We start from the raw sequence: 27,903 nt of genomic DNA, 5'->3' as shown, positions 1-27,903 counted from the left end.
CCCACAGGATTTGACCCATTGCTTCTCAGGGCTTCATTTTGCCTACTGTAAAATGGGTATAACACTGACTGGCCTCATGGGGCAATCAAGAGACTTGACGTAATCTCAATGCACTCTTCAAACATTATCAACTGGAAAGCTGCTGAAAAAATGTCAACTGTTAGGCACTCCCATCAAACTGTTTGATTTTTTTCATGTTTGAATGCATTTTGTGGGGGGACACACCCACACCCACACACACACACACACACAAATGTGAAACCGAATTAATACAACTTTAGGGGTTGGCTGAAAGTCATTTGAAAATTTCCTCCAGAACAGTTGCTCTCAGTCTGAGTAGTAACAGAGAGTAAGTCATGCTAGTCTATACACTATCAAAACAAAAAGCAGTCAAGTAGCACTTTAAAGACTAGCAAAATAGTTTATTAGGTGAGCTTTCGTGGGACAGACCCACTTCTTCAGACAATAGCCAGACCAGAACAGACTCCATATTTAAGACACAGAGAACCAAAAACAGTAAGCAAGGAGGACAAATCAGAAAAAGATAATCAAGGTGAGCAAATCAGAGAGTGGAGGGGTGGGGGGGAAGATCAAGAATTAGATTGAGTTAAGTATGCAGACAAGCCCCTATAGTGACTCAGAAAGTTCACATCCCGATTTAAACCATGTGTTAATGTTCCGAATTTGAATATAAATGTCAATTCGTCCGTTTCCCTTTCTACAAAGGAGCAATAATTTCTTTTCAGTAACACACATACCTTGAGGTCATTGACAGAATGCCCCATTCCATTAAAATGTTGACTAACTGGTTTGTGGATCTGGAGTGTTTTAATGTCTGTTTTGTGCCCGTTGACCCTTTGTTTAAGGGAGCTAGAAGTCTGTCCAATATACAAAGCATCTGGGCATTGTTGACGCATGATGGCATATAGGATGTTAGTAGAGGAGCATGAGAAGGTGCCCGTGATTCTGTGGGTAACCTGGTTAGGTCCAGTGATGGTATTTCCAGAGAAGATATGTGGACAAAGACATCTCAGTCTGAGGTGAGCCTGAATTGGGAGAAGCACTGTGAAGGGGAAAGTTTTTTAACCCACCCAAATTTTGAGAGAAGTTCTGAACCAGTAGCCTCACTCTGACTCATGGTAAGTGCTCATGTTCTGGCTCTTCATTACTAATGTAGAATCACAGGGCATGTCACACCACTTTACGATCCCTGTAGGTCTGGTGCATCAGCTGTATGGAGCCTGTAGGCTAATTTGGATAGGTACTCCAGCAGAGAGGAAACACAGAGTGGAAAGATACTTAATTTAGGTGGTAACAGAGAGATAGTTGCCCTAGTCTATATACTATCAAAACAAAAAAGCAGTTCAGTAGCACTTCAAAGACTAACAAAATAATTTATTAGGTGGTGAGCTTTCGTGGGACAGAAGTGGGTCGGTCCCATGAAAGCTCATCGCCTAATGAATTATTTTGTTAGTCTTTGAAGTGCTACTGAACTGCTTTTTTGTTTTAATGTAGGTGTTGGATGTGCAGACAGTATGATTGTGAGCAGGGAGTTTCCATGACAAGTCCTGCTCCCCGCGGACCACGTGGGGGTGCGGGACTGTCCCGCACGCCCAGCCGGAACCGGCCTGCGCCGCGTGGAGGTAGGGGGAGCGGGCAACGCTACGTGGTCCCTGCTGCCCGCCAGCCTCTCTTGCTTCTCCCGTCCCCATAGCACCCGGCCGGCGGCACCAATAGGAGGGCGTGACGGGCATCACGTGTCCCCCATCGTGGTCCCGCGTGTTATCATGGCGGCTGGGGAATAGTGAGGCGTATGGAGGCGTCACGGTCGCTTGAGATGGCCCGGGAGCCCGCGGCGCGGCAGGAGGGCGAAGTTGCGGGAGGCGGCGATAGCAGCAGCGAGAGCGGCTCCTGCTCCGCTTCCTGCTCCGGGGACTCTGAGTAAGGGCGGGGCCGGGGGAGGCCGTGTTTTCCGCCCCGTTGGCGCGAGGGAAGGACTCGGTTCTGCCCAGAGGGGTTAGGCGCTGCAGCAGCAGCAGCCTTCGCACCGAGGCACTAGCTGGGAGGCAACGCCCCACGGCAGCTTGGGGCTTCTCCTACCCGCTCCCTTTAGGGGAGAGCCTGAGTGTCATGCCCCCCTTTCCACTCCTCATTGGTGGGAGGCAGTCAGGCATACAGCTTCACTCTATGCCCCTGCTTCCCACGGCAGGAAAGGGGTCCGAGAGGCCCCCTGCTCTGGTGTCATGTTGGAAAGTGCTTTGAGATGGGAGGGGGGCCGGAAGGTGCGTGAAGGAGAAGTGGTTTCATTGTTTTCAGCCCTTATCCTTGCGTCTATAGAAGGCGATTCAGTGAGCCCATTTGTTATGCTCATTAGTACAGCCTAAATAGTTCCCAGAAGAGGACTTAACACTTTAAAAGTAATACTTGTGATGACTTATTGCAATTAAGAAACTGTTCGTGCATAAACATGCAAGTCCCCAAGTATTCTGCATTTCTGCAGAGTGTGACAGTTGGAATCAGAAAACCATGGGCAAGATTATTGGACCTGGTTTCCAGCAGTTAGGCTAAGTCCATAGCTAGATAACTAGGTAGGTGTTATGGTTTGCTTCCAGCAGCTTCTATTGATTTCAGATGGCTGCAGCTTTTGTTATTTTAGGGCTACATGGTTAAAACATATTGATTTCCCCACCCCCAAAGTTCTGGTAACAAAACTGGGTTTTAACTCTGTTCTCAAGACATTGCTCATTTTGTGCTGATTGTAGGCTAATCTACACTTACAATTTAGATTTAATGTAGCTACATCACAGATATGTGAAAAATCCACAGGCCTAAACTGTAGGTGGCAGCTAAATTGAAAAAAGGTTCTGTGGACTTAACTGCTGCAGTTTAGTCTAAACCAGGGTGGGCAATAATTTTTTTCAGAAGAGCCCACTCCACAAATTTTAGCTCTAGCTGTGGGCTGGCTCTGTGCCCCCTGGAAGGGTCTGGGCGTTGGCTAGAAGACATAGGGCTCAAGGCTGCAAAAAGACTGGGTAAGCATTAAAGAGAGAGACTTTGTGGTAAAGATTGTGCGCTACAATGTATGCGTGACTGTGTTTGTGGAACAGACTGGGTATGTGTGGCAATGACTCAGAGTGTATGTGTTGTTTGCTGCTGAGTAAGTTTCTGTCTCTAAGGGAAATCTGTTTTGCTATGTCTCCCCCCACCCCTGCTCTGCACTCCTAAGTGAGTCACTTACCAGCCATGCATCAGACTGGAGCAGCTCTGCTATGTATCTCCCTTTCCCTGCTCTGCAGGGGAACACACTGATGAGAAATAACCTCTCCCTCCATCCCCACCCCCTCTGCACAGCCAACAGGAGAATTCTAGGAGCAGCTGAGCTGCAGAGAGAACAAGGTGGGGGAGAGGCAGCTGAACACATGTTACTGGCTGTAAGTAAGTAGGTTCTACTAATCAGCTGGGTGGGCCAAAGAGATATGTTTGGTTGGCTGGATCTGGTCCCAAGGGCTGATGTTGCCCATCCCTGCTCCAGGCTATGGCCTGGCCTATATTACAGGGTTGGGTCAACTTAAACTGCCTTGCATCAACCTAGCTGTGAAAGTGTCTTCAGTTAAATCTGGTTCCTGGTGATGTAAGTGCCTCTTCCTGCTGATTTGGTAACATCACCTTCCGAAGTGCAGTACAATCATGGCCAATGTAATTATGTCAAGGGAATGTCAATGTAGGCCAGCCATGGGCAACCAAGACTAGTAAGTAGGTTGCATGGGTGCCTCTCATTTGTCTCAGTGGACCACATGATTGGCAGTAGCGGGCAACCTAAAGCTTGTGGCCCACTGGGGTTCCACCTGTGAGCCTCTCTGCCCCCTTCTTCCATGCTTTTTGCATGCTGGGGCACTGGAATGCCACCCTTCCTTTTCCTCCCTCATAGCACTTTGAGTGTCTTGGAGTCACTGGTTTGTGCCCATTGCCCCCAGCACTTAAACAGCTGCATACAAGAAGTACAGGGGGGGTGGGGGGTGGATGAGGGATGTACAGTCCCTAGGTGGAACCTCAGGAGGCCACAGGTTGCCCACTACTGGTGTAGACATTTTGTGGCCTACCCATGGGCAGCAGGTAATGTAAGCAAGGGAAAACTAAGACCATAGAATTTCAAGAGGCAGACTCTCACCCTGCTCCCCAAAATAAAGAAATGTAGTTGGCATTTCTATCTTCCTTGTCTGCATTAGCACTTACCTTTCTCTCTTTGTCACCTAGTGAACTTGAGCCTGAATGGTTGAACAGTGTGCAGAAAAATGGGGAATTGTTTTATCTAGAGTTGAGTGAAGATGAAGGAGAAACACTTCTTCAAGACAGCTCTTCAGAGGTGTCTGCAGTGAATCATGTCAGGTTTCGCGAAAATGAAGCTGAGGTTATTCAAGAGGGATCACAGAAAGAAAGGAAGTATGAACCCAGACTGAAAAAATTCACCAAAATTTTTAAAAAGAAAAACCTTTTACCAAAGCAGTCTGGTAAGAAAGGAACTGGTGGTGGTAATGGACATTCTTCTGGCCCAACCTCCATACTCAAACACCAATCCACTCAGAAAGGGGGAGTCACAATCCAGCAACGGTACAAAGATGTATGTGTTTATGTAAATCCAAAAAGACTACCCAACGCTGGAGCAGGGGAAAAAGTCAAGCTTCTGGAAGCATTGGTAGGGATTGTTCATCAGTCTTCATGGAGCAGCAGGAAAGCTGGAGACCAAAACAGAAACAATAAAGGAAACAATGAAGAGAAGCTTGTTGTTCATGGTTTGGTCCCAGGAAGCTCAGCCATAAAAACAGGTCAAATCTTGATTGGTAAGTAATCCAGTGAACAGTGATGTGTGCTTGCCCATTAAAACCAATGCAGGCACTAATTCTAACTACTGCAAAACCTACACTAGCAAGCGTTATCAGTAGACCTGAACGATAGCTTAAATATTTCTGAAATCATAAATATATTTGATCTTGTCAGTTTATAACTGAAGTTTGACAAATGAACACAAAACAGTGCATATAACTTATTTTTTATTAAACAAAATAAGCTTACATTTTGGATGCAAACTTTTATCAAAATGTGATTGACATTTATGGCTATTATAATAAAGTTTAGGCCTCAACCTATTTTATATTAAACTTGGAGTTCATTTTAAACAGGTTTATGTTCTGAAAGAAAAACACTAATTGAAATTAAGAAACATAAGTGATAGCTGGGGCCTGGTGTTTCAAACAGGCTTAGGGCTCCTGCTACTGCAGCCGTGGCAGAGGCCAGAGCTCCAGAACCTTGAATAGCGACTGGAGCTCCAGGCTGTGCAGTTCAGGTCATGCTAAGGGCTGGCCAAGGTGAGGATGGTGGGGCAGCGTCATCTAGGCCAGGGAGCACTGAGGGCTGGTTCCCCAGCCCCACCCCTTTTGCTTGAGGCCCTGACCGTTCTGAGAGAGAAAATTCAGCCTCCCTTGCCCAGAAGCCTAGGAGTTTGTTGGCCACCCTGCTTGGGTCACACTTAAGGTGATCAGTCAATAAGTATGAAAAATTGGGGCAGGCGCTTGGGAGTAGAAGACACATTTATGAGAGAGAAACCCAAATACCAGGATATCTGGTCATCCTAGTCCTGGGTTAAACTAGTATTCTTTCTCTATTTTCCTGACTTTGGCTGCCTACAGGAATCAGGAAAGAGGTCGATTGCTATAGGCAGGCCTATGGGATGAAATTAAGTCCTCAATTGTTTCTGTGGCAGATATGGCAGTATTGTAATGTATTTTTAACAGAACTAGGGAGGCAATAGCATGTTAAGAGAGTGTAGAGATGGAAATTAGATTTCATTAGGGACAGTTACATAAACTATCGACCTCTGAAGTTTATTATATGTCCTGAGCAACCATCAACCAATGTAAACTTATTTTTACATGTTGGAAACAAAATACTTTAAAGCATACTGCGATAATTCAGATTTAAACAGGGAAAATGTACTACTTCCTGTGCCAAGTGGCATGAAAAGTATAATTTCCACATAAAAATACTCCAAATTATATATGTGCAGTGAACATTGGGTACTCTGAACTCTCTATGTGGTGTGTAGCACAGGGATATTTTGTATGAACTAAATGTTTGGATTTTAGTGCATTTGGCATAAGAGATGTACAATTAAAAACCAAACACTTTTATAAACCACTTTCAGTTTAGCTTGTTCTACTCAGAATCTGCTCTGGTTTAGAATTTGTATATCCGAAGGCAAAGTAGCCAAGCTTTGGGACTATACATCCAAACTCTGGTTAAAACCAGAAATGCAGTTCTGCGGGCTGACCCTTTTGTTTAATTTTAGATACACACATGGTACTAAGATGGAGAGAACAGAAAAATACTAGTTTACGTTCTAAAATATCAGTTAAAAGAAAAACTTAAAAATAATCCTAGCTGTTGTTTAATTTGAAGTACATCTTAAAGAAGTTTAAGTTAATCTAAAAACTTTTGAGAGTTACTAGTTAAACTGATTAAAGCCTGAACTTTAAAATTTTGATCAACGTTGCTAGATGCTACTTTGCTCATCTCTTACCAGTAAGGGCCTGTAGAACAATACACTACTTTGCCTCTCAGCAGTTGTCACTCTGTATTACAATGTGTGATCTTACCAGTCATCTTAATGTTGAGAACCAGGCATTAAACAACTTTTCCCTCTGAGCATGAACATTTTGAAGAGCTATTCCTTGGCTATATAAGTACAGGTTGGACCTTTCTGGTCCAGCACCCTCGGGAACTGAGTGGTCCCAAACCAGAAAGTTTGCTGAAAATGGGAGGTCAGTGTTCCCCTGCTGGCCTCCATCTTCCCCCTTCCCTCTGGGCTATCTGCCCTCTCCTGATCACCAGCCCCAGCCACTGAGGTGCGCTCCTGGTCTGGCAGGGCTCCCAGCCACTGGAACCATGGCCACTGGCCCAGGTCCAGCAGTGGCTTCTGGCTGCACCTCCCCAGCCACTGCCAGTTTCCTGGCTACTGCTGGCCCAGCCAAGACTCACTGGCCACTGCTGTTTCTCCCCTCCTGTTCCCACCCCGTCACTGCTGACTTCCGTGTTGCTGGCCTAACCCCATCTGCGGCTTCCTGGCCACCACTCCGCAGGTCCCATCTGCTGGACTCTCAGCTGGGTCCCATTCTCGGCTGCTGGGGTTCTCTGATCCTGTCAGAGTCAAAGTTTAGTAATATTGCAGATTACTCACTTTGCTTATAATAAATCAGAGTCACAAGAAAGATGGACAAAGCTATTAACATTTGTAATGGAAAATATTTCATAATTCCTTAAAATAGTACATTGTTATCTCCAGCAGTTAATTTTAGGTTTGTAGCTCTATTATTTAACACTTCAGATTGAACAGCTGTCTCAGTGAGCACCAAATATTTTAAAAATATCAAAAGTTATATATGGAAGTCATGTTTTCTTGCAATATGTAACCACATAGATGTTCAGAACTGTGGCCACATTTATGTTGAGGAAAATACACCAGTTATGTTACCAAAAGTTGTTTAATAGCCCTGTGTGTTTATAAAACAAACACTTTATGCAGGTCTGTTAAATTGTTTACTACAGAGCTGTTCTAAAATGAAATCTTTTTTGTATACTGTGACCACTCCTGTTGAGAGGTCTCTGGCACACGCATCTAGATCCCCAAGTGTTTTAAGCCTCTCTGGGTCTTAGCAGGCTGCAGCACTGTTACTTCCCTTGTGTCCTGTGTGGCACATTTCCAAGGCACTGTTTCTTTCTCTTACTCCCTCACGGAAATGAAACCCTTAAAGCTACCTGCAGAGTGTATAATCTTGTTTTACTTTTGCTGCTTTCTCAGTCATTCCAAGAAAATATTAACCTCTGCATTGGTCAGATGAAAGGTCCATCTAGCCCAATATCCTGTCTTCTGATTGTCAGGCACCCGAGACTGAATGAACTGAACAGCTAATAATCAAGTGATACATCCTCAGTGACCCATTCTCCTTTCACTAACCGTTCGGTGTCAGTCTTTGGCTGACATTTCCTTATTCTTTGTTATACTATTTGAGACTAACAAATCTAGTTCTTACGTACCATTAGATGGGGTAATGATGTCAGTGAATTTGAAGCCAACCTTTGTACACGCTTAGTTGCTGCCTGACTTATTTCTTAATTTTTATGTGTAGGATGCCTGTTGGTTGTATGGTTAAAGAAAAAACAACTAGAGGTCCTGTGGCATCATATAGAGTAACAGATTTTTTGGAGCATAAACTTTTATGGGCAAAGACCCACTTCTTCACATGTTTATAGTGAAGGTTCCAGAGGCAGGTCTAAATATACAGGCTCGTGTAAAGACAGGAGGACCAAACAAAGAAGGCCAGAGATGACGAGGTCAGTTCAGTCAGGGAGAATGTGGCCTGCTGCCAGCAGCTGATGTGGAGGTGTGAACACCCAGAGCAGAGAAACTGCTTTTGCAGTTGGCCAGCCATTCCCACTCTTTGTTCAGTCCTTGATTGATGGTGTTAAATGTGCACCAAGAAAAAAATATAAGGGAAGTCTTCCTTTGTACTGGAGATGTTGGCTGAAATTTCTCAGTTTGAGTCTCAATCTTTCACTTCTCTCAAGATGCAAAAGGTCACAAAAGGAAACCTCATACATTCAGCTTTTTGTTTTCATCAGGTTGGTGGGGTACAGAGGTGTAAATCTGAACTTTCAAAGCAAAGCTTATTTTAAAGTAGACTTTATACCTTAAGGCAATCATGCAAAAATTCTACAGGTTGCACCTCATAAAACCAGCACTTTGGTCCAGCAACATCCTTTGTTTGGCAAGACTAGAGAGCTAGGGCAGGAGGGCAAGTCAAGTCTGCTGCCCTGGAAGCCTCACAAAGGGCAGGGCATCGGGGCCCAGGAGCTGGTTGTAGTAGTGAGCTGCGTCCAGAGGGTCAGCAGAGGTGGCCAGGATCTGGGGGCATTAACCTCCCCTGGATCGGCAAAATCACTGTTTCAGGACCACTGAGGTTTCAAGGGTGCCCAACCAGGGAGGTGCAACCTGTAGAAAGGGTGGTCAAAACTTGGAACCTGCTTAGTATTTTATAAGATCTTCCAATGAATGGTCTAATTACTCATTTAACTTTATAAAACTGTATGTCATTCTCTAGTGCTGTTTTTCCTTCTTAGTTTTCTGTTCTAGGGGAAGAGCTAATAAAGATAAAAAAGCCCACCAGAACAAGTTCTAGGAAAAAAGTGGATTCTAAAGGCAGAAAAGGCTTGTGATAAGCAATTCCAGTACGGTTGGTTTCTTCTCTTTGTTAGAGAGGATGGAGAACTGTGTCCCTATCTTATGAGAAGGATGTTACTCAGTGATGCTACTGGAAGTCTCGCAAAAGCCCAAAAGTTAGAAGCAGCAAGTATGGGGAGGAAAATGCTTGCAGAGACTGAAAGGTTAACATGGTGGTATCCTATTTTTGTACTTCACAGTGCCTTCTGTGCAATAGCTATACAGTCGTTCCCATACTCATGCACCTATTGACTTCCATTCATTCTGTTACTGCACTCATCACCATGGTATCTGCTTGCCCTTCGTTGCTGCCTTTCTTCAGAGAACACAAAGGTACTCTTGTCTCCTAACATGCTGTAGGAACTCAAGACTAAGTACATTCAGGATTACTGTAATTGTAAAAAGAGCAAAGCTGGGTCATTCTTGTCTGTTGTATGTGATGTTGCAGACAGTATTCAAGCCTAAATGAACAGTAGAAGGAACAGCTGGAGGACAGTGCTACATCATTTAATGGCAAATTGATTTTTTTAAAGTTTTGTCCTCTGTGAAAGGGAAACTTCATCTTATTTTCAATTTTTGTTCGTCAAAAAACAAGAGAGTGGTTATCATGTAGAGAAAATGTGGTCCATATTGCTTAAAAAAGCAAATTGTTTCCCCCTGCACATAACCAGTACAAACTAGGGCTGTCAATCACACACAATGCTCATCAAATTAACGATTTTAAAAATTACTCTTGTTTTAATTGGACTGTTGATTAGAATAACTACATATTTTAGAGGTTTCTTTTTCAAATATATTGCAATTACAACACAAAATACAAAGTGTATGGTGGAATGGTCACCAAAGGGCTGTACAGATATTTAGCGTATCTGACACACAAGTAACTTTCAGTGCTATGGGAATGCGTGTTCTCACTTGCAGGTGACATTAAAATTACAGTCAGGCAGCATTTTCTTGTATGTGTTTGTCTTAGCAATGGGCTGTAGTAAGTAGTGAGAGAGAGCCTACAAGTCCACTCAAAAGTTGGTTTTGAGTGCAATTATGTTTAAAAAAATCTACATTTAGTTCTTTCTTTTCACAATACTGGTATGAAGTAAACTGAAAAATACTATTTTTACAGTACAAAAGTTAATACTATAACGTGAGTGTACACTTTTGCAATTGAAATAAATATATCTGAAAGTGTAGAAAAAATGTGTTTAAGCATTTGACAGCAGTAGTAAAAGCAAATTTTTCAGAGGCCTTCCTGCCAGGTTTTGTGTAATATTTTTAAAATAAATAAGCAGTCTTAATCCAAGGCCATGGGCAAGACCAATATGGAATTGGTATAGCTTTCACTAGTTTCAGACAGTAACCATTCCATAAAGATTGGTGACTTGTACATATACCTGCAAGGCAGATCTGTGTCTGTCATAATGAAACAAACACACAGCTAGGAATTCTATCAATGAGAGTTCCTTTGAGAGATCCAAAGTACTTAAAGGCATCTGACTTCTTTTGCATGAGAGAGAGAGAGAGACACCTTGCATTCAGGCAAAGGGTTATGAAAACTAGAAAGAAGGAGCCAGAGCTAGCGATGTGGTATTTGCGTAACATTGCCATATCTCCAGATTTCATTACAGAGTTTGAGGTGCAGCTTATGTTATTAGTCTACTCTTGAAAACATGGCAGCTTTAGTTGGAGGTAAACGTGCCTTTTAGTCAGAGATAAAAGTGATTAGCTGATCTTTCATAAGTGGAATGTCTTTTTTTTTAAAGACTTGGGTGGTTTTGAGGGTATGTCTATACTTCCCGGGGCGGAGGGCTTAATGGGCTGTGATCGATTATCCCAGAGAGAGATTTTGCTGCCTCATAAAAATGATCTCTCTGGGTTCAGCCTTGGCATAAGGGATGTCAGCATAAGGTCAAAGAGCCCCCATCTTCACTAGGGAACAAATTCGATCATGATATGTCGATTCTATCTACACTAATGGTGTAGCTAGAATTGCACATCTGGGATTGACTTTGTTCCCTAGTGTAGACCAGGCCTCAGAGTGACTTATTAGTGAAGGCTGGTGAATGTCAGAATTCATGCAAAAGTTACTGCTGTGCTCTCACATCAAGACAACATGGTGATGAAGTAGATCAATCTCCTTGTTTAAGGTGATATCTAGAGTTCATCTCGGCCATGATATCTCTACTTATCTCTGACCTGAACCCTAGATTAGTAAAGAAAAAGCTGTACATGTAAGGAAATGGGCACTACAGCCTAGATCTGTGAAGTTATTTAGGCTCTGAACTGCCATTGATGATTGTTTTCCCCTCAGTGGAAGTTATTTATCTTTTGACGCCCTGCTACCCTCCCATCAAGATCCTGCGGTCATGAAACCTGGAGCTGGCCTCTTTGCAAGGCCATTTTTGGATATGAGGCTATTATTTGAATAATGAGGGCAGCATTTGGCATACAGAAGCTGTGGCTTATATATCTGCACCACTTTAACATGTGACTTTAAAAAAAAACACACACACACACAGAAGGCCATAGCAGTGTATTTATTTTGGGTTTGCTTAATTTGGTTAGGCACATGTCTGAACTGAACATCAGTCAGCCACTCTTAAACAGCAGTAAATGGATACAAAGGAGTGATACCAGTACAAGCTTATATGTAGACCAGGCCTCTATTACTGTATGAAATGCGCAAGCCACAAAGAGCCCACTTTATCTTTCATATTCTTGCTAGTTAGTTAGCTTTTTGCTGTTGATTTGAGTGTTTTGCAGGGACTGTTACGTTTAAATAGGCAAATATGGTTGAAGGCCTACAAAATCTGGAAGGAGAACTTTTGCAGATCCACTATTCTTAATTCATTTTTAAAATGGGCTGGATTTCAAAGTGATATTGTCTTTTTAAGAAATGGTCACCATATTTACCCTTGGAGAAACACACTGATTTAGCTTTTCTCAGACAGCATTATAGGTGATCTATAAAAGATAAGGGATTTTTGCAAAATGGAAACCTTCTCTAGAACTGCTTGGAATAGCTGAAAAGCTGATTTGTAGCATATGATTACATTTTTACAAATTGAATAGAATAAATATTTATTGCAAGAATGGAGATTTTAAATACATCAACTTAGGTATCAAAGCAAAACACTTCATGTACTCAAAGTGTAAATACTGCTTTTAAAATTGCAGTTGAAAATTTTCCACTGAAGGAAATTTAAACTCCACGTGGGAAGTAGGCCAGGCTTCCTTTCACTTAGAAATATTAAAGTATTTACTATGGTCCCACTAAAATGTATGCAGGTTGTTTGAACTTTCTCACTCAGGACAGGATTAAATAATTAATGTTGTGCAGACAGTGGTCTGAAATTTTTGACCTCTTTGGTAAACAAATTTGTTTTTATTAAGTAATACCAGTAAATTAGAACTTTGTTTTCTCTAATGCCTGTAAATAATAGCTTTGAACATCCAGTATTAAAGTATTCCATAATATGGTGCTTCACTAATTGTATTCTGCCAACTACGATCATACAAAAAAACATTTCTTGACAACATAGCCTCAACATTTTGTGAGCGCTGCCTGTACTACAGGTTAAAACTCCCATCCTTTCATCTGGCAACCTTTGTCATCCAGCATGACCACAGATCTTGCCCAATCAGAGAGAAGTGGGGCTGGGAGGATGAGGAGCCAGCCAGACCAACAACAGCAGGAGCCCAGGGAGGGGCAGCCACAGCTGGTATGGCTGCAAGCAGCAGAGTGGTGGGGAGGGGGCAGCAGCTAGGGAACTGGGCCAGGAGCCAGCAGCAGGGAGGAGTGGCCCAGGCTGGTAATCTGACAGCCCATGTTCACAGTGGCTCATCGCAGAGGCTCTGTGGGAAGCCTCGGCCACAGGAAACTGCAGCTGGGGCTGCTCACAAAGCCCCTGGTTGGGGAGCATCAGTTCACAGCAGCTCATCCCCAGGGCTGGGCAGGAAGCCGCGGCCCCCAGAAGCTGCATCTGGGGCCGGACAGGAAACTGTGACCTGGGGTGGCTGGGGCTGAGAGATGGTGACTGGGGAATCTGCTGGGGTGGAAGGGGGAGGAAAGGGGGTCAGGAAGCAGCAGCAACAGCAGGGAGGGGAGCCCAGGACCAGGATCTGAGGCCGTGAGCAGGGGCAGAATTGACCACCCCAGTTTGGCAAAATCCCTGGTCTGGAACCGCTAAGGTCCCAAGGATGCCAGATGAGGGAGGCCAAACCTGTATTGTCGTGTAGACACCACACAGAATCCAAAACCTGTGATTCCTGCTGTGCTGGTATGGATTACCTTGGTGGCTTTGGGCAATTCAGTTAACTAAGCCTCTGTTTCTGCATCTTTAAAAGTGGGATAGTATCTATGATGCTGATGAGGACACCTTTTATATATTTTTAAAACATTCAAAACGTGAAATAAAATAAATAATTACTTCTGCTGTAAGAAACTGTTGGGTGGATTTTAGGGAGCTGCTGATTACCCACAGGTTCTACTGACTTCAGGGACGGCTGCAAGAGCACAACACCTCTGGAAAATTAAGCTGTGATTGGCTAAAACCCAGCTCTGCATACCAGAGCCCAATAGTGAACAGCTGGTATAATCACTAAAGCCTGCAACAGAAAAGTCCATGTGTTCATTGCATTAAATAGGTGAGATGAACCTGGGCAGTTAGAAGGGGACAAAAATAAGGCACTGTATGCTCTAGTCTGAATAGGTGGGAATGATTTGTTTTTTTTGTCTATAGGGAAGAAGTTATTTCCATGTCAAGAACTGCACAGGCCAAAGACTGTCTTGTGGTATAAATCAGAAGACACACTGACTGGGTAGAGAGAGCTGTTCTTTGAAAGGAAAGATTCTGTGGGATGTTGTCTTAAGGAAAGCCATGATGGTTAGCTTTTTTTTTTTTTAAAAAGGGGGGGGCATTACAAATGGCGTTTATAAAATTTCCTTTGTTTTGGGTATTAATAATTAGAGGAGATTGTGCTACAAAATCTGTCAAGTGTTACATAAATAAGTTTCAGGTCCTTGTTTTATTGAATAAAGACAGTTTTTAATACCCACCCTTCATTCCCTTCTCACTTATTTTAAATAAACATCTAGCCAAAAACTATAAAAGATATACTTAAGGCTGCCACTTTCAAAGGGGAAAGGTTTCAACCGGAGTCCAAAATATTTAAACCATGGAACTGAGAACAGAGGAAAAATAACATTCACTGTGAGAACATGCATCATCTTCCACAAGTGTATTCCACTGTCTACCAAAACTATTTCAGCCTTCTTTGGATTGATATGAACACAGCTTCTTGGGGGAAAAATGGTGTCTGTTGTTTATTTAGAGAACAAGACAGTGCAGAATCTGTGTCGTGTCAAAAGGTGAAATAAAAAGTTGAGTATTGTTAGTATTTTGAAGAGTTTCTTAGCTCAAAGCATCTCACACTTCCCCTCAACAGTTTACATATGCATTTCATAGGTGAACTGTGAAGCCTGAACCCAATTACAAACCGAAGAAGTAATTCATGTGGAAATTTCATTTGCCCATGTCCTTCCAAAAATAAAGAATTCATCTACCCTAGAAAATCAGAGTTTAAGATAGCATATCAAAAACAGAAGTTGTCACTGTGATTGGCATGGCTTAACTCTACTCAGAAATATATAAAAGAGCAAAAATTGAGAGTGCTAATGAGGTTTGACCTATTAAGCATGAACTGATCCACCTCAAATGTGCTCAGAAGAAAATGCTTAGTTTAAAACATGCATATTTGTAAACCTGTTCCTCGTCTCTGTTTAGATCTAATTACCTCTTGCTAGGCAACTTACTGTCTTGGAGGAAGATATTAAAAATTCTGATCAATGATAGACATTCTCTCAGTCCTATGTTTTGCCCTATCATGTCTGCTGGAATGTTACCCATCCCCCATGAGCTCTTGAAGATAAGAGTTAACAGTTGCAAGATTGCCTGGACTAGTTCCTTAAGTATTTTAAGAGAAGTTGAATGTATTCAGATAAGCAGGATCTGATTAAATTTACCTAAATATCCTTTAACTTGCTCTTTCTGCATTTCTGCTTGTTCTCTTTCCTGCTTCTTATTTATATTAACTGTATGGAATATCACTATTAAGCTTTTTAAAGACATTTGAAGTAAAATTAATATTAAATATCTCAGCCTTGGTTTCTACACCAGTTATAGATCTCCTTTCATGCTTAATGTAGGAAAGCACAGATCCTTTCTTTTTATTTTCCCTAATTTATTTGAAAAGCTGCCTCTAATGGCATTTTAACCCATTTTGTGCCTTAGCCTTTATTAGTGTAGACGTACCCTAAGAGGGCAGCAGAGAGGAGTCCTGTGCGTTTGTCAGTGGAAGGAGGTTAGAGAGTGAGTAGAGGTGGTTCAGGAAAAAAATAAGTAGTTCAGTTTTTGGGTGTGTTTAATTTGAAGAAATTGTGAGCCATCCATGATGAGACATTAAAAGGCAAGCAATAAAGTAAGTCTGGATTAAGAGAGCCTGCTAAACCTAGGGTTGTGAGTTCAATCCTTGAGAGGGCCATTTAGCAAGCGGGGGCAAATAGATTTAAAAAAAAAAAAAAAAAAAAGATGATGGTGCTTGGTCCTGCCAACAGGGCAGGGGACTGGACTCAATAACCTCCCAAGGTCCTCTCCAGTTCTATGAGATGTGTATCTCAATATATTATATTAGAGAGAACTTGGAGTTTTGTCTTTGAAAAGTGACTGCAGCATGCAGTAGTAAACCCTAGCTTTAGTAGTAAAGGCTTGGAGAAACGGACTACAGTAAAATTCCTTTAATCCAGCATGTCTGGGACCAGGCAGGTGCCAGGTTACCAAATCTTCCAGACTATTGGATATCACCAAACCCCCTGCAGTGGCTCCCCATCCCTGCATCCAGCTGCGGCTCACTATTTCTGCCCATTTCTAGCTTCTTTACCCTGTGCTCCTGCAGCTTCTTTGCAACCCCAGGGCTTTTCAGTTTCTTCACCCCTGCGCCCCTGCAGCTTTTTCATTACCCCCGGGCTCCTGCAACTTCTTCACAGCTCCTGCAGCTTTTTCACCACTCCTGCACATCTCCTGCTTGACCTCCCCCTCAGGCCCTGCCTCCAACCCCCACACACCCCAGCTCAACTCCACCCCCCAGCCCTGTGCAGTCTTAACCCACCACCCAAGCCCTGCAAATTTTGATGTACATGTATCTTGGGGGATGCCAAGCCATCAGAACTTCTGGACCATCAGAGGCCAGATTTAAGAAATTTTACTGTATTAATCTTCAGCTTTTCTTAGGCTTGTATAAATAATGTATTTAAGAAGATCTTTCTTTCTTTTAAAAAAATCGTTCAGGAGTACTGTATGGTATCTTAAATTTGAAGAGAACATATGGTTGAAGTTTGCATATCTTCTATTAATTTGGTCCTCTTTTTGTCTTCAGGAGATGCCCTCATTGCTGTAAATGATGTTGATGTGAATGCAGAGAATATAGAGCGGGTTTTGTCTTGCATTCCAGGCCCTATGCAGGTATAGTAGTTTTGCTGTGTATTTTATATATTTACCACTGCCCACCTATATTAACTTTATTATCCCTGCTGCTAACAGACCATAACTCATCTTTGGAACACATTAGCTTTTAAACATTAATATGACTGCAATGAATATGACCTGTATACAAAGAACCAAGTTACGGTTGCTGTAAAAACTGCAATTTTTAACACTATTATCTGTGTAAATAGACATCAACACATTTAATATCTTATCCTCTATTATGTCAGATAATTGTGATGGGGAAGCTTGCATGTCTGGTCTATAAATGATGTGGGTGTCTTGCTTATAATAATGGGCAAATAAACTGGAGAACAGTCTGTTGGTCAGAAGTGGTTGGCAAATAATGGGGAGTTGTGTTCATGGGTATTAGGCACATTAGGCACTCATATAATGAAATGTGAGTGAAAGAAGATTTTTTTGAATTATGGGCTGAGTCTTGACAAGCTCCTCTTGATTGTGATCATGGGAATCATGTAAATATCTGGATGGATAACTTAAAATAATTTTATCAGTATAAATGATGGCCACAAAATCACATCGGGGAAAAATAATTTTCCTGTTAACCATAAGAGTATGTAGAGGGAATGCTGTTGAGATTTCTGCAAAATCAAAAGGAGATCTTGGACTCCCAGAAGGCACAAATGGAACAACATTTTGTTTAAATATATTGTAAAGAGATTGCTCTGATTAAAATGAAGTATATCATCCTTCCTCCCCATACCTGCTCTTTTAGTTGGGTAAGTATCCTGAAGTCAAGATAACAAGTTTATAGATTCTGGTACTAGAAAAAAGAAGCAAATAGATTTTTGACCTCCTGATATACAACCTCTGTGCTGCTTACAATAGAGAGATCTAGATATAACAATTTAATTCTTTCACAATCTGAACCTATTTTCCTCTAGGATGCATTCTGTTTTCACTAAAAATGAGTTTGTAGCTAAAAATCTGACAGCTTCTTCATGTACTCAGTGAAGTTAAGGTTTAAGTAAAATAGAAATTTCTGTGGCTGTAAGTAATTAGACAAGATTGAGGGAGTGAGAGCTCTGGAAAACCTCTAAGACTTAGCTGATATTCCTTTCCTGTACCAATGTTATTTATTGTATATCTGTTAAATTTCTGTAGTTTATATGCTGTAATGTATACTTATATACTGTAATGTTACATATGTGGTCTATTATGGATTATTTGTATTCCCTTGTGGTGCTGGAAAATGTTGATACAAACTTTTGATTCCATGTGCTCTGTAGCTGTATTTTTAAATTAGCGGTTTAAGTTAGTGGCCTCATGCAGACTTGTGACCGGTTTCTGAGTTATGACTGACCAGCACATTCAAGAATGGTAAAAAGTTGGCTTAAAGTTTACATATCCATTTCTGTGATCCCAGAGCCACCTTTTTTGTACTTAATTAGAGCATTTCAAGAATTACTTTAATTAATATTTTGTGCAGATCTTCCCCCTCCCCCATGAAGTGGTTGATGATACAGCTAAGAACCAGCATGATTTAGGGGCACCGCAGCCATACTTTTTCCCCTACTATACCAGCAACTGGGAGAGAACATGGTGTAAGAGTTCTTATATCAGCTGTATGTCATCATGGATCAGCTTTGTACGTGGCAATCTTTCTTGGGCTGCTTATGTCAGATTTAGGCTCGACTGTTGTTGTGGAACAGAACACAGAGAACCTGACCTTATGTTTTGAGGCCAAAGATATATCTACACTGCAGAACAAACAAGCTTACGGCAGTGAGTCTGAGCCTAGAGCTACAATTTTGGGCATGTGAAGCTCTCACTGCAGCATTAAAAATAGCTGGGTAGACTTCTGGCTCAGGCTGGAGCTTAGGGTCTGAAGGCCACTAGGATTTCCAGGTGTCCAGTTTTCAACTGGAATACCCAATCAAAAAGGGACCTTGACAGCTCCAGTGAGCATGGCTGACCACGCTGCTACGGCTGTGTCTACTCAGCAGTGTTATTTCTGAATAAGCTATTCTGGAGGAGGTATTCCAGAATAGCTTATTCTGAAATAAAAAGCAGTCAAGTACCACTTTAAAGACTAGCAAAATGGTTTATTAGGTGAGCTTTCGTGGGACAGACCCACTTCTTCAGACCATAGCCAGACCAGAACAGACTCAATATTTAAGGCACAGAGAACCAAAAACAGTAAGCAAGGAGGACAAATCAGAAAGATAATCAAGCTGAGCAAATCAGAGAGTGTACGGGCGGGGGGGAAGGTCAAGAATTAGATTGAGCCAAGTATGCAGACAAGCCCCTATAGTGACTCAGAAAGTTTCCATCACGATTTAAACCATGTGTTAATGTGCCAATAAAAGCCAGCTCGGCTGTTTCTCTTTCCAAAACGGTGTGATAATTCCTTTTCAGTAACACACATACCTTTAGGTCATTGACAGAATGCCCCATTCCATTAAAATGTTGACTAACTGGTTTGTGGATCTGGTCTGGCTATGGTCTGAAGAAGTGGGTCTGTCCCACGAAAGCTCACCTAATAAACCATTTTGCTAGTCTTTAAAGTGCTACTTGACTGCTTTTTGTTTTGATAGCGTATAGACTAGCACGGCTTCTTCTTTGTTATTATTCTGAAATAGCGCAGGTACACACAACATGCATTTAGAAATGGCGTTTAGCTGTTTCAAAATAGGCTTCGTTGTGCATAGATGCTCTATTTCAAAATAGACCTTGGACACATTATAGCTTAATTCATAATAGCCCTGTTCCTTTCCTACCCAGCCCCTATTTCAAAATAGGTATTATTCCTCCTGGAATGAGGTTTACCGAATGCAGAATAACACACTTGCTATTTGGAAATAGCAATTGCATTTTGTAAACATTTGCAAAGTTATTTTGAAATAGCAGCTGTTATTCCGAAATAACATTGCTATGGAGACATACCCTAAATGTCCAGTTGTCTGTGCAAGGGGGCTAAGGAAAGCTCCCTCCCTGCTCTGGCTTCACGCAACTGCTGGTAGCAGCTAACATGTCCAGCTCCTGGGCACAGGAGTTGCTATGTGGGTTCTGCATGCTGCCCCACCCCAAGCATTGGCTCCACAGCTCCCATTAGCTGGTAGCTGCAGCAAGAGGGAGCTGCAAGGGGCGGCACCTGTGGGCACAGGCTGTGTGTGCAGCCCCCGGCCACCTCTCCACCTAGGAGCGAGATGTGCTGGCTGCTTCCAGGAGCTACTGGAGGTAAGTGCTGTCCAGAACCAGCACTTATTACACCCTCTACATCCCAACACTCTGCCTCAGGTCAGAATGCAGTCCTGCACCCCAGATCTTTTGTTCCTGCCATGACCAGAGGAAAGGCACACTCTTCCATCACCAGAAGGGAGCTTCAGTGTTCGAGGAAGAGGTGTGTTCCTCCAGCCCCAAAAGCAGGGCTAGATTAAGAAGGGAGCCCCCTTAGCCTATTGCCCTTGTCTGCAACCTGTAAAGCCCACCCCTTGTTTTGAGCAAGTCCTTCCTGTTGCGAAGAGGCTATTCTGCACATTGCCATTTCTTCCCCACAACTCCTATTGACCAGGAATTGCAGCCAATAGGAGGTGCATGGGCGGGGCCTGCCGGTGGGTGCAGAGAATCATGGAGCCCACCTGTTCTCCCTCCTGCCAAATGGGATTTGTCCCACGTAAACGCCCCACGCTCTTATCCCAATCCTGAACTCCCTCCACTACCCTAGCTCCCTACTAGATTCCATACTCCAGTCCTGAGCCCCCTTCTGCACCCTAAATCCTGCCCATACCCACCCACACACCCTCCCGACCTCCTGCATGGAGCCTGCTCCCACGCTCCAAACTCCTTGTCTCCAGCTTGAATCCACTCTCCAAATACCTCAGCCCCACCCCAGAAGGCAGAATCCCATCCAGAGTTGTCCCCCTCCCCATCGGTGAGCCTCTTCCCACATGAGGAACCCTTTGCCCCACCCCATCACAGATCGTCCATGTGCAGAATGGAATTTGGTCATGTGCACCAACATGGAGGTGATGTTCTGCACATCATCTCCATCTTGGTGTGCATAACAAAATTCATAACATTACCACTTTAGGTATTTTCAACTTCTCACCCACATCCACCCTGATTGAATTAGCTCGGATATAACTCCCATCTCTGTAGCTGTACTATCTGATTTTCTTTCCTTCCTTTCATTCATCTGAGGAAGTAAGTTGTAACTCATGAAAGCTTATGCCTTAATACAATTGTTGGTTTTTAAGATGCCACTCCTTTTTGATTTTATTAGCATTTGGGTTCATGTTGTAAACTGTAAGTCTTGCCTGACACATTATAGCTAATTAGGGTTTTTGTATGAGCTGAATAACACCTCTGTTACATGTGCACACTTTAATTCTCTGTGTGATGAACTCCTGCATGCTGTTATGACAAGCATAGCCTTCCCCACAATAGCAAGTCATACACATTACTTCTGAGACTCTTGAAATTTACTGTATTTCTTTGTGCCACTGTGCTGGTACAAACATATATACTACTAAAACAATTATTTTATCTTAGAAATTGTTTTAGTTTTCATGTTACCCACGTCCCAGGTAATGAAGTGTTTCAAGTTACTTTAAATCTACCTTCCCAGAGGCTTTGTACAGATTTACAATGTGAACTGAGAGATGGAAATTAAAAACTAGAAACTTTTTTCTCATCAGAGAATAAGGTAACTCCTTGCTTAACATTGCAGTTATGTTCCTGAAAAATACTACTTGAAGTAAAACAATGTTAAGTGAATCCAATTTCCCCCCAGAGAAATAATATAAATTTGTATGAGGGCTAACTTCAATGCTTTTTTTTTTTTTTTACCAGACAAAAGACACTATATACATTGGCCGTGGCTACACTACCTCTCTCTTTCAGAAGGCAGATGTAAATTGGCAGTTTAAAAATGCAAATGAAGTGCTGATATGAATACTCAGTGTCTCGTTTGCATAATGGCAACCACCAGGCCCTGCGAATGTACTGGTTTTGAAGTAAAAATACCCACCTAGCCTGGGTTCCTTCAAAAGGGTGCCCTGATTTTGAAAGCACTCTTTCAAAGGAACCCCACTTACATGGCTACTGTCTTCCTCCGCCTTACGAGGGTAATTCGTTCCTGAAAAACTTCTCTTAGGGCAAATTCTTGTAAGTCAAAAATGTAATTACCATAAATTTCAATGGGGAAAAAATTTTATGCATTCCTGAGCCCCAAAATTTACACCCACTTATGCTCACCTGGCTGAGGGCACAGCTGTGTAGAGCAGGTGGTGACGGCCCCCTAGCCGCCTGGGGAGCGACTGTGCACCCAGCAGCCACGAGCAGCAGCTGGCTGCTGCAGCACCAAGGCGGACACCAGACCAGCCCCAGGTAAAGGCTGGGCTGGGGGCTCCAGGAAACCACCGCCAGGTGGTGAGCGGCACCCACGGCACAGCTGTGCAGGGCAGGCAGAGGCGGCCCCAACCCGAGGAGCGAGCGGCAGGGGCGGGGCCAGGATGGGCTGACTTTCTCCAGCTTCAGGGTGTCCGTGTCCCGCTGAGGCGCTTGTAAATGCGAGTAAATGCCTCGTCAGGCGAAGTAGTGGTCCTTAATCAAGCTGCTTGTAAACTTGAATTCTCATAGCCCAAATGGGCGTATCTTGGGGTATGACTGTATTTTTATTTCAGTATCTATTTGCACTTTTGACAGGCCTGGTGGCTGCCATTATGCAATTAGCACCTCATTTGCATTTTAAACAGCTGCAATTTACATCCCCCTTCCAGAAGGGAAGGGTAGTTTAGCCACAGCCTAAGAGTTTGATATAATTTTAAACTAACAATATATTTCCATACTCACCAGAGATGATTATGAAACTTGGTTGAGGCTGGAGAACAGCTGAGTTAGGGCCAGGGTCTTGTCATGCTTCACCAGCTCTGTATTCCAGCCAGAGACTAGAGTTGGTGGGGTGGGAGTTCGTCATAGATCAGCAGTCAGCAACCTTTCTGAGGCAGAATGCCGTAATTTGACCTTTTGACTCTATGTATGGTCCGAGTGTTGGTGATACTTTTTAAAGTCACTCATAGTTCTATTTACAACAGTTTCATGAATAAATTAAGATGCTGAGCTTTACTGCTTAGGTAGTAGTTGGTAGCATTAGCTGGTCTTTTGTTAATCTACAGGTGGCATGGCTTTGAGGAAGCTCCTAGCTGCTTGGGGAGGAGGGGCAGGGCTGAGCTCCTGCCTCGTGTGCCAATGAAAATCTGCTCACGTAACAGTCTTGGCACCCATTCTGGAGGTTACTGACCCCCGCCATGGTACATTGGGCGGGTGGAGTGGGGTGAGCCAAAAAAAATTAGAATGGAATATTGCACAACTTTAAATGAATATGCTGTCTCATATATCAACAAGCTGAAAAGGAAACTGTGTTAATTGGAATGGCTTGACGTGAAGAACTACTGTACAGCTGAGTGTATTTTCAGTATTCTTAATGTTCCTTCCGGACTCTACAAGTAGAACTTACAGTAAAAATCTGATCAGAAAGTTCAAGGCATAATCCAACCCTACAGATAAAAACTCCTTATGAAATAAACTTGTCTATGGTATTGGGAACCTGACTTTTTTCTTCTAATGGCTTACCAAAGAAGTCATAGTGAACAGCAACTAGAATTTTTGATTTCTAGGTCATTACATTCAGGTGATGACACGGCATTTACAGCAAATTTGGTGCTAGTGTTGGTAGCTTGTACATCTGCAGTTGCAGTAAGGCTAAGTGCTAGTGTGTCAGTGTAGGAAGATTTCCAAGATATCTGACACGATGGAGTTGACTAAACCAGTGAAGTTGTGGTCAAGTTTTGGCAAAACTCCACTGCACAAGACCTCTGTCACATCCTGCCTTTGACTAAATACTTATTTGCTGCTATTATTTACTGAATGTGAAAAGCAGAAATTGTTTAAAAAACGGCATCCTTGTTAAACTAGAGCACATGTATTGTTTTTGCTTAAATATCTCACATGAACTTTTTATAGTACTTAATGTTAATGCAGCCTTAAGTTTACTATTGTAAGTAAATCTGCAAAGCAGACAGCGATTGCTTGAAATGTACAACTGTTTCTCATATTGGCTTTCCAAACCTTTTATTAAAGTGCATTTATTCCCTAGTAATTGAACCAGCTTAAGTCAAGCCAGAAGGGTGATTGCCTAAATAGACTGCTGGAGAATTTAAATATATAGTTCTGGGTTTGGTGTGTTTTTGTGTGGTGTGGGTTTTTTTTTTGTTTGGTTTTTTTTTCTCCCTCTATCAAATCATTCTGTTCATGTTGCAGCAGAAAAGAAGTTTTGTTGTTTGCAAGATTCAGTAATAAAGAGATGCATATTCACAAACCAAGCGTACTATCATTCACTAAGCATTGCAAACACAGTCGATATAAGATGGTTGTAATCTTGTAAGTCAGTTTTTTCCATAACAAGTGATCATTGCTCTTTTGTGAGTATATCAGGAAAAATTATATATACTTTTGCTAGCTGCATTTTCAGGAAAAAAAAATTCTCTAATTTCTCTTAACAGTGAATGTGAATATTGTTCCTCTTGCCCATGAGCAGTACTTCTAGGATTGTGCTTGTCTTATGCAACTATCAATTTTTAAATCAATAATAGTCAGTTTAGCATGCATGTAGAACAGTCATGGGCCAAAGGCTTGGCCAGCAGCACAAACAGTAGCTACATCAGGCTTTATTTATTTCAAGGCAAAAACTACATCTACCTTTGGGCTTCCACAGCACCTAGCACTGTCATGCCCTTACTTTGAGGCATTTGGTTGCTACTTCAGTACAAATAATACAATAGATAGAGAGGTACAGTAGTATGTAAAAAGAAAAAATAGTAAGAGTAAAAATATAAAAAGTAAAAATATCCTTATTTTAACAAAGCAGATTATCATTGAATATCTGAAGCTTTCACTGCTGTATCTGAACATGAGCTACAAACTACAAAGTACCCTTCCCTCAGAAAGATTTGGGAACATCCTGACCATTTAAAGTTTTTGTTCCATGCAGTACCTACATTTTAAATGGCTGTAACCAAACCAGCTGCTACTTAATTTGACACAGATCCCTGCTGGCCCACATCTGCTTAGCTTTGCTCATAAGAATATTGATGAGTCTGGACCAAAGATTTTTCTTTTACTGCAGTTCAGGAAAGAAAACCAGGGCCTATATTAGAATAGGCTTAAGTAAATACAGTGATTTACTTAATTGAATTCAGATTGGCTGGCTGTGTTTCTGCATGTCCCATGAAATTATTGCAAGGCACTCAGTCCTTTAGCATACCCACATAATCAAGGTAACAATAAGAAAAAATTTCTGGCGTTTGCCAGCATATATTTTAACCAAATACTTTGAAAACAGTCAGTTATGAAAATGTAACTGACATTGCTCGATTATATTCCTGCCAAAGATCCCAAAGCACTTGGCAAAGTTTACAGACTAAATATACAGACTGTGGGCTTCCTTCATCCTGATTTATTTTAAGTGGGGTAAATAAGTAAAAAGTGAAATGTTTTTGTTTTGGTAAATGGATGAACGTTAAATGACTTTTTTTTTAAATAGGTTATTCCCTGAGGTTGCTGTAGCCCTATCCCCTGCAAACTCATCGCTTAATAAATTATTTTGTTAGTCTTGAAAGTGCCATATGACTGCTTGTTTTGTGAAGATACAGACTAACACGGCTACCTCTCCAGCACTGTTGTAATCCTGTGTCTTCCAGCTCTGAGTTTCGATTATCTCAATCCTTAAAGTGGAGACACGAAAGCAGCTAAATTTCCAGTCTGTTTCCCACTCCTCGATGACACAGAAGGCAGTGCTTTTTTTCTAGGAAAGGGTGCTGGAACTCAAGCCCCTTCCCCTCCCCCGCAGTCCCCCCCACAGCCCCAAACTGCTGCCAGGCTACATACACAGAGAGAGAGAGAGAGAGAGAGAGAGAGCACAACCCAACCCAACCCAACCCAACCCACATGCAGGCAAAACCCCAATTCACAAAATAGCCATAATGCCCAACACAACACACACAAAATACCCACAAGCCTTACACAAAACACACACTCCTTCAATCCAACCACACACAGCACACCCCCAAGTACACCCTGGAATACAAATACACGTCTCCAGCCCCGCACGGGCACAAAACCTCAGCCCCAGACTAGCATCCCTACCCCACACCGCCCGCAACACCATGCCAGGTCTCCGCCACCTACAGCCCCATGGGGCAGCTGGACAGCGACTCCCTGCAGCAGCCAGGTGTGCTAGAGAAGGGCAGCTACCTGGCCAGGGACCTGCTCCCGTAATGGGGGAGGTGAGCCCCAGGAGCAGAAGACAGGTGCACCAGGCATGGGAGAGATGGTTGGGGAGCCGGCAGGGTGGGCTGTGGGCACAGGGCAGAGGGGAAGCAGGTAGGGCAGCGCAGGCTGTGGTACCAAAGGTGGGGGCTGGGGTTAAGGCATGGGACAGGGGGGACAGAGTGGGCTGTGAACAGGGAGAACCAGGCATAGGGCAGGGGGCAGGGCGGGCTGTAGGCACCAAATGGGGGACAAGGGCTGGGAAATGGATGGAGGGGCTAGGGGTAAGGCATGGAGTGGGTGGGGGACAGAGTGGGCTGTGAGCGAGGAGAACGGGGCAAGGCGGGCTGCTAGCTCAGGGAACAGGGTGGAGGGCACCAAACGGGGCTGGAGACGGGCAGCACCAGGGCCAGGTAGGGAGCTGTGGCCAGGGTCTGGGGATAGTCCGGGCACTGCAGGGTGCAAAGGGGGTGCAGCCATCCCCGCTAGGCACAGGTGCTTCACAGACGTAGGATACAGATGGCAGTCCCCAGCCTTCCCAAGGGGCAGCTGTGCCTTTCCCGCTGCCCTAGGCAAGTCGTTCCCTGGCTCCTGCCACAGCCAGGAGTCCCTGGGTCACCCTGTGCCTCTCTCCTGCCCCTTTACCCCCTTCCCCCCCAATGGTCCCAACCCGCTGCCAGCCTTAAATCCCCTCCCCACAATCTCAAACCATTCCTCCATCCCCAGGCTTAAACACTGCTCCGCCCCTGCAGCTCCAAACTGCTCCCCACCTCACTCCCACAGGAGCAGCCCGTGGCTCCTCAGCTCTCCCAGAACAGAGAGCTCACCCAGAACAGCTTCTAGCACAGCCACGCACAGGCTGCCCAGAGCAGCTCCTGGCACAGCGCCCTGCCTCATCTAGGTAGAAAAGGTGCAGGAACGCCGTTCCACAGCGTTCTGGCAGAAAAGAGCCCCGACAAAAGGGAAGCAAATGATTGAAGATAAAAGCAGTTGTGGCTGACAGGTGGTTCAAGACATAGGACGAAGATCACTTCCAACTTGTGTAGTGGACAGCCAGTTTGAAGTTGTGCTTGTAGTGGTAGGGGTCTAGCAGTCATTTGACCGCTGCTAGTGATCATGTCATGTATCACTGAAATGTAACCATTTTGGTAAAATGTGGCAGCTTTCCTCCACTCAGTAGTGGGGAGGGGCTGTTAATATTTTTAAATATTTGAAATTATAGAAAATTCTTAAATAGTGTGTGAGCATTTACCAATGACTCTGAGGCTTACAGCCATGTTCTCAAAGGAATACAACACAACTGTGTATGCCAACAATGAATTTGGCCTTGTAACTCATATACAGAATTGAAGCACAATTTTGAGTGCATGATACTACCAGCTGTTTACAGTAGTGTGTGTATATATAAATGATTTTAAAGTGAATGATCATCACCGTATGACAATACCTACATATAAACTATGTGAAAATAATGCAATTTAGGTTGTGGAGTGCTCCAAATAAAGGAAAGGTGAGAGTGTAGTTTGCCTGTGTAACTTTAATGTAGTCCCTTCTGCATTTTGTTACAGGCTGTAATTGATCACCATGCTATTTTCTCACAGGCTCTTCCTTCATTCACTGCTTGGGATGAATGGTGCTCACTGAATGAGTTGGATGAATTCATATTACAGTACCTTGTAACCTCCTCATTTACTCTGTGGCCGCAGCTCTTATTTAATACACACCATTCAAACTCTGCTCTGAACACAAAACTATTACATTCTTCTTGGGTCTTTTTGCAGCACTTTCCCTATCGTTCCTGAATGC

At 43.1% G+C, this 27,903-nt stretch overlaps 1 protein-coding gene across 4 annotated transcripts in view; it reads left to right on the top strand.

Moving 5' to 3' along the window:
- The first annotated feature begins 1,817 nt into the window (after nucleotides 1-1,817).
- The window catches only part of INTU (inturned planar cell polarity protein), a 72,505-nt gene continuing 46,419 nt past the window's right edge, over nucleotides 1,818-27,903 (top strand). For 3 of the 4 annotated variants that reach the window (XM_074993332.1, XM_074993331.1, XM_074993333.1), the window contains exons 1-3: nucleotides 1,818-1,941; nucleotides 4,255-4,838; nucleotides 16,700-16,785. In XM_074993332.1, coding sequence (XP_074849433.1) covers nucleotides 1,838-1,941; nucleotides 4,255-4,838; nucleotides 16,700-16,785 — 774 coding nt within the window. In that variant the 5' untranslated portion in view covers nucleotides 1,818-1,837. Of the gene's footprint in view, nucleotides 1,942-4,254; nucleotides 4,839-14,131; nucleotides 14,152-16,699; nucleotides 16,786-27,903 lie in introns of those variants that run through there. The other variant, XM_074993334.1, reaches the window with a different exon arrangement.

Source organism: Carettochelys insculpta, chromosome 4, assembly GCF_033958435.1.
Source record: "Carettochelys insculpta isolate YL-2023 chromosome 4, ASM3395843v1, whole genome shotgun sequence".
In the NCBI taxonomy this organism is placed as follows: Eukaryota; Metazoa; Chordata; order Testudines; family Carettochelyidae; genus Carettochelys; species Carettochelys insculpta.
This window is presented reverse-complemented; position numbering and strand designations above follow the sequence as displayed.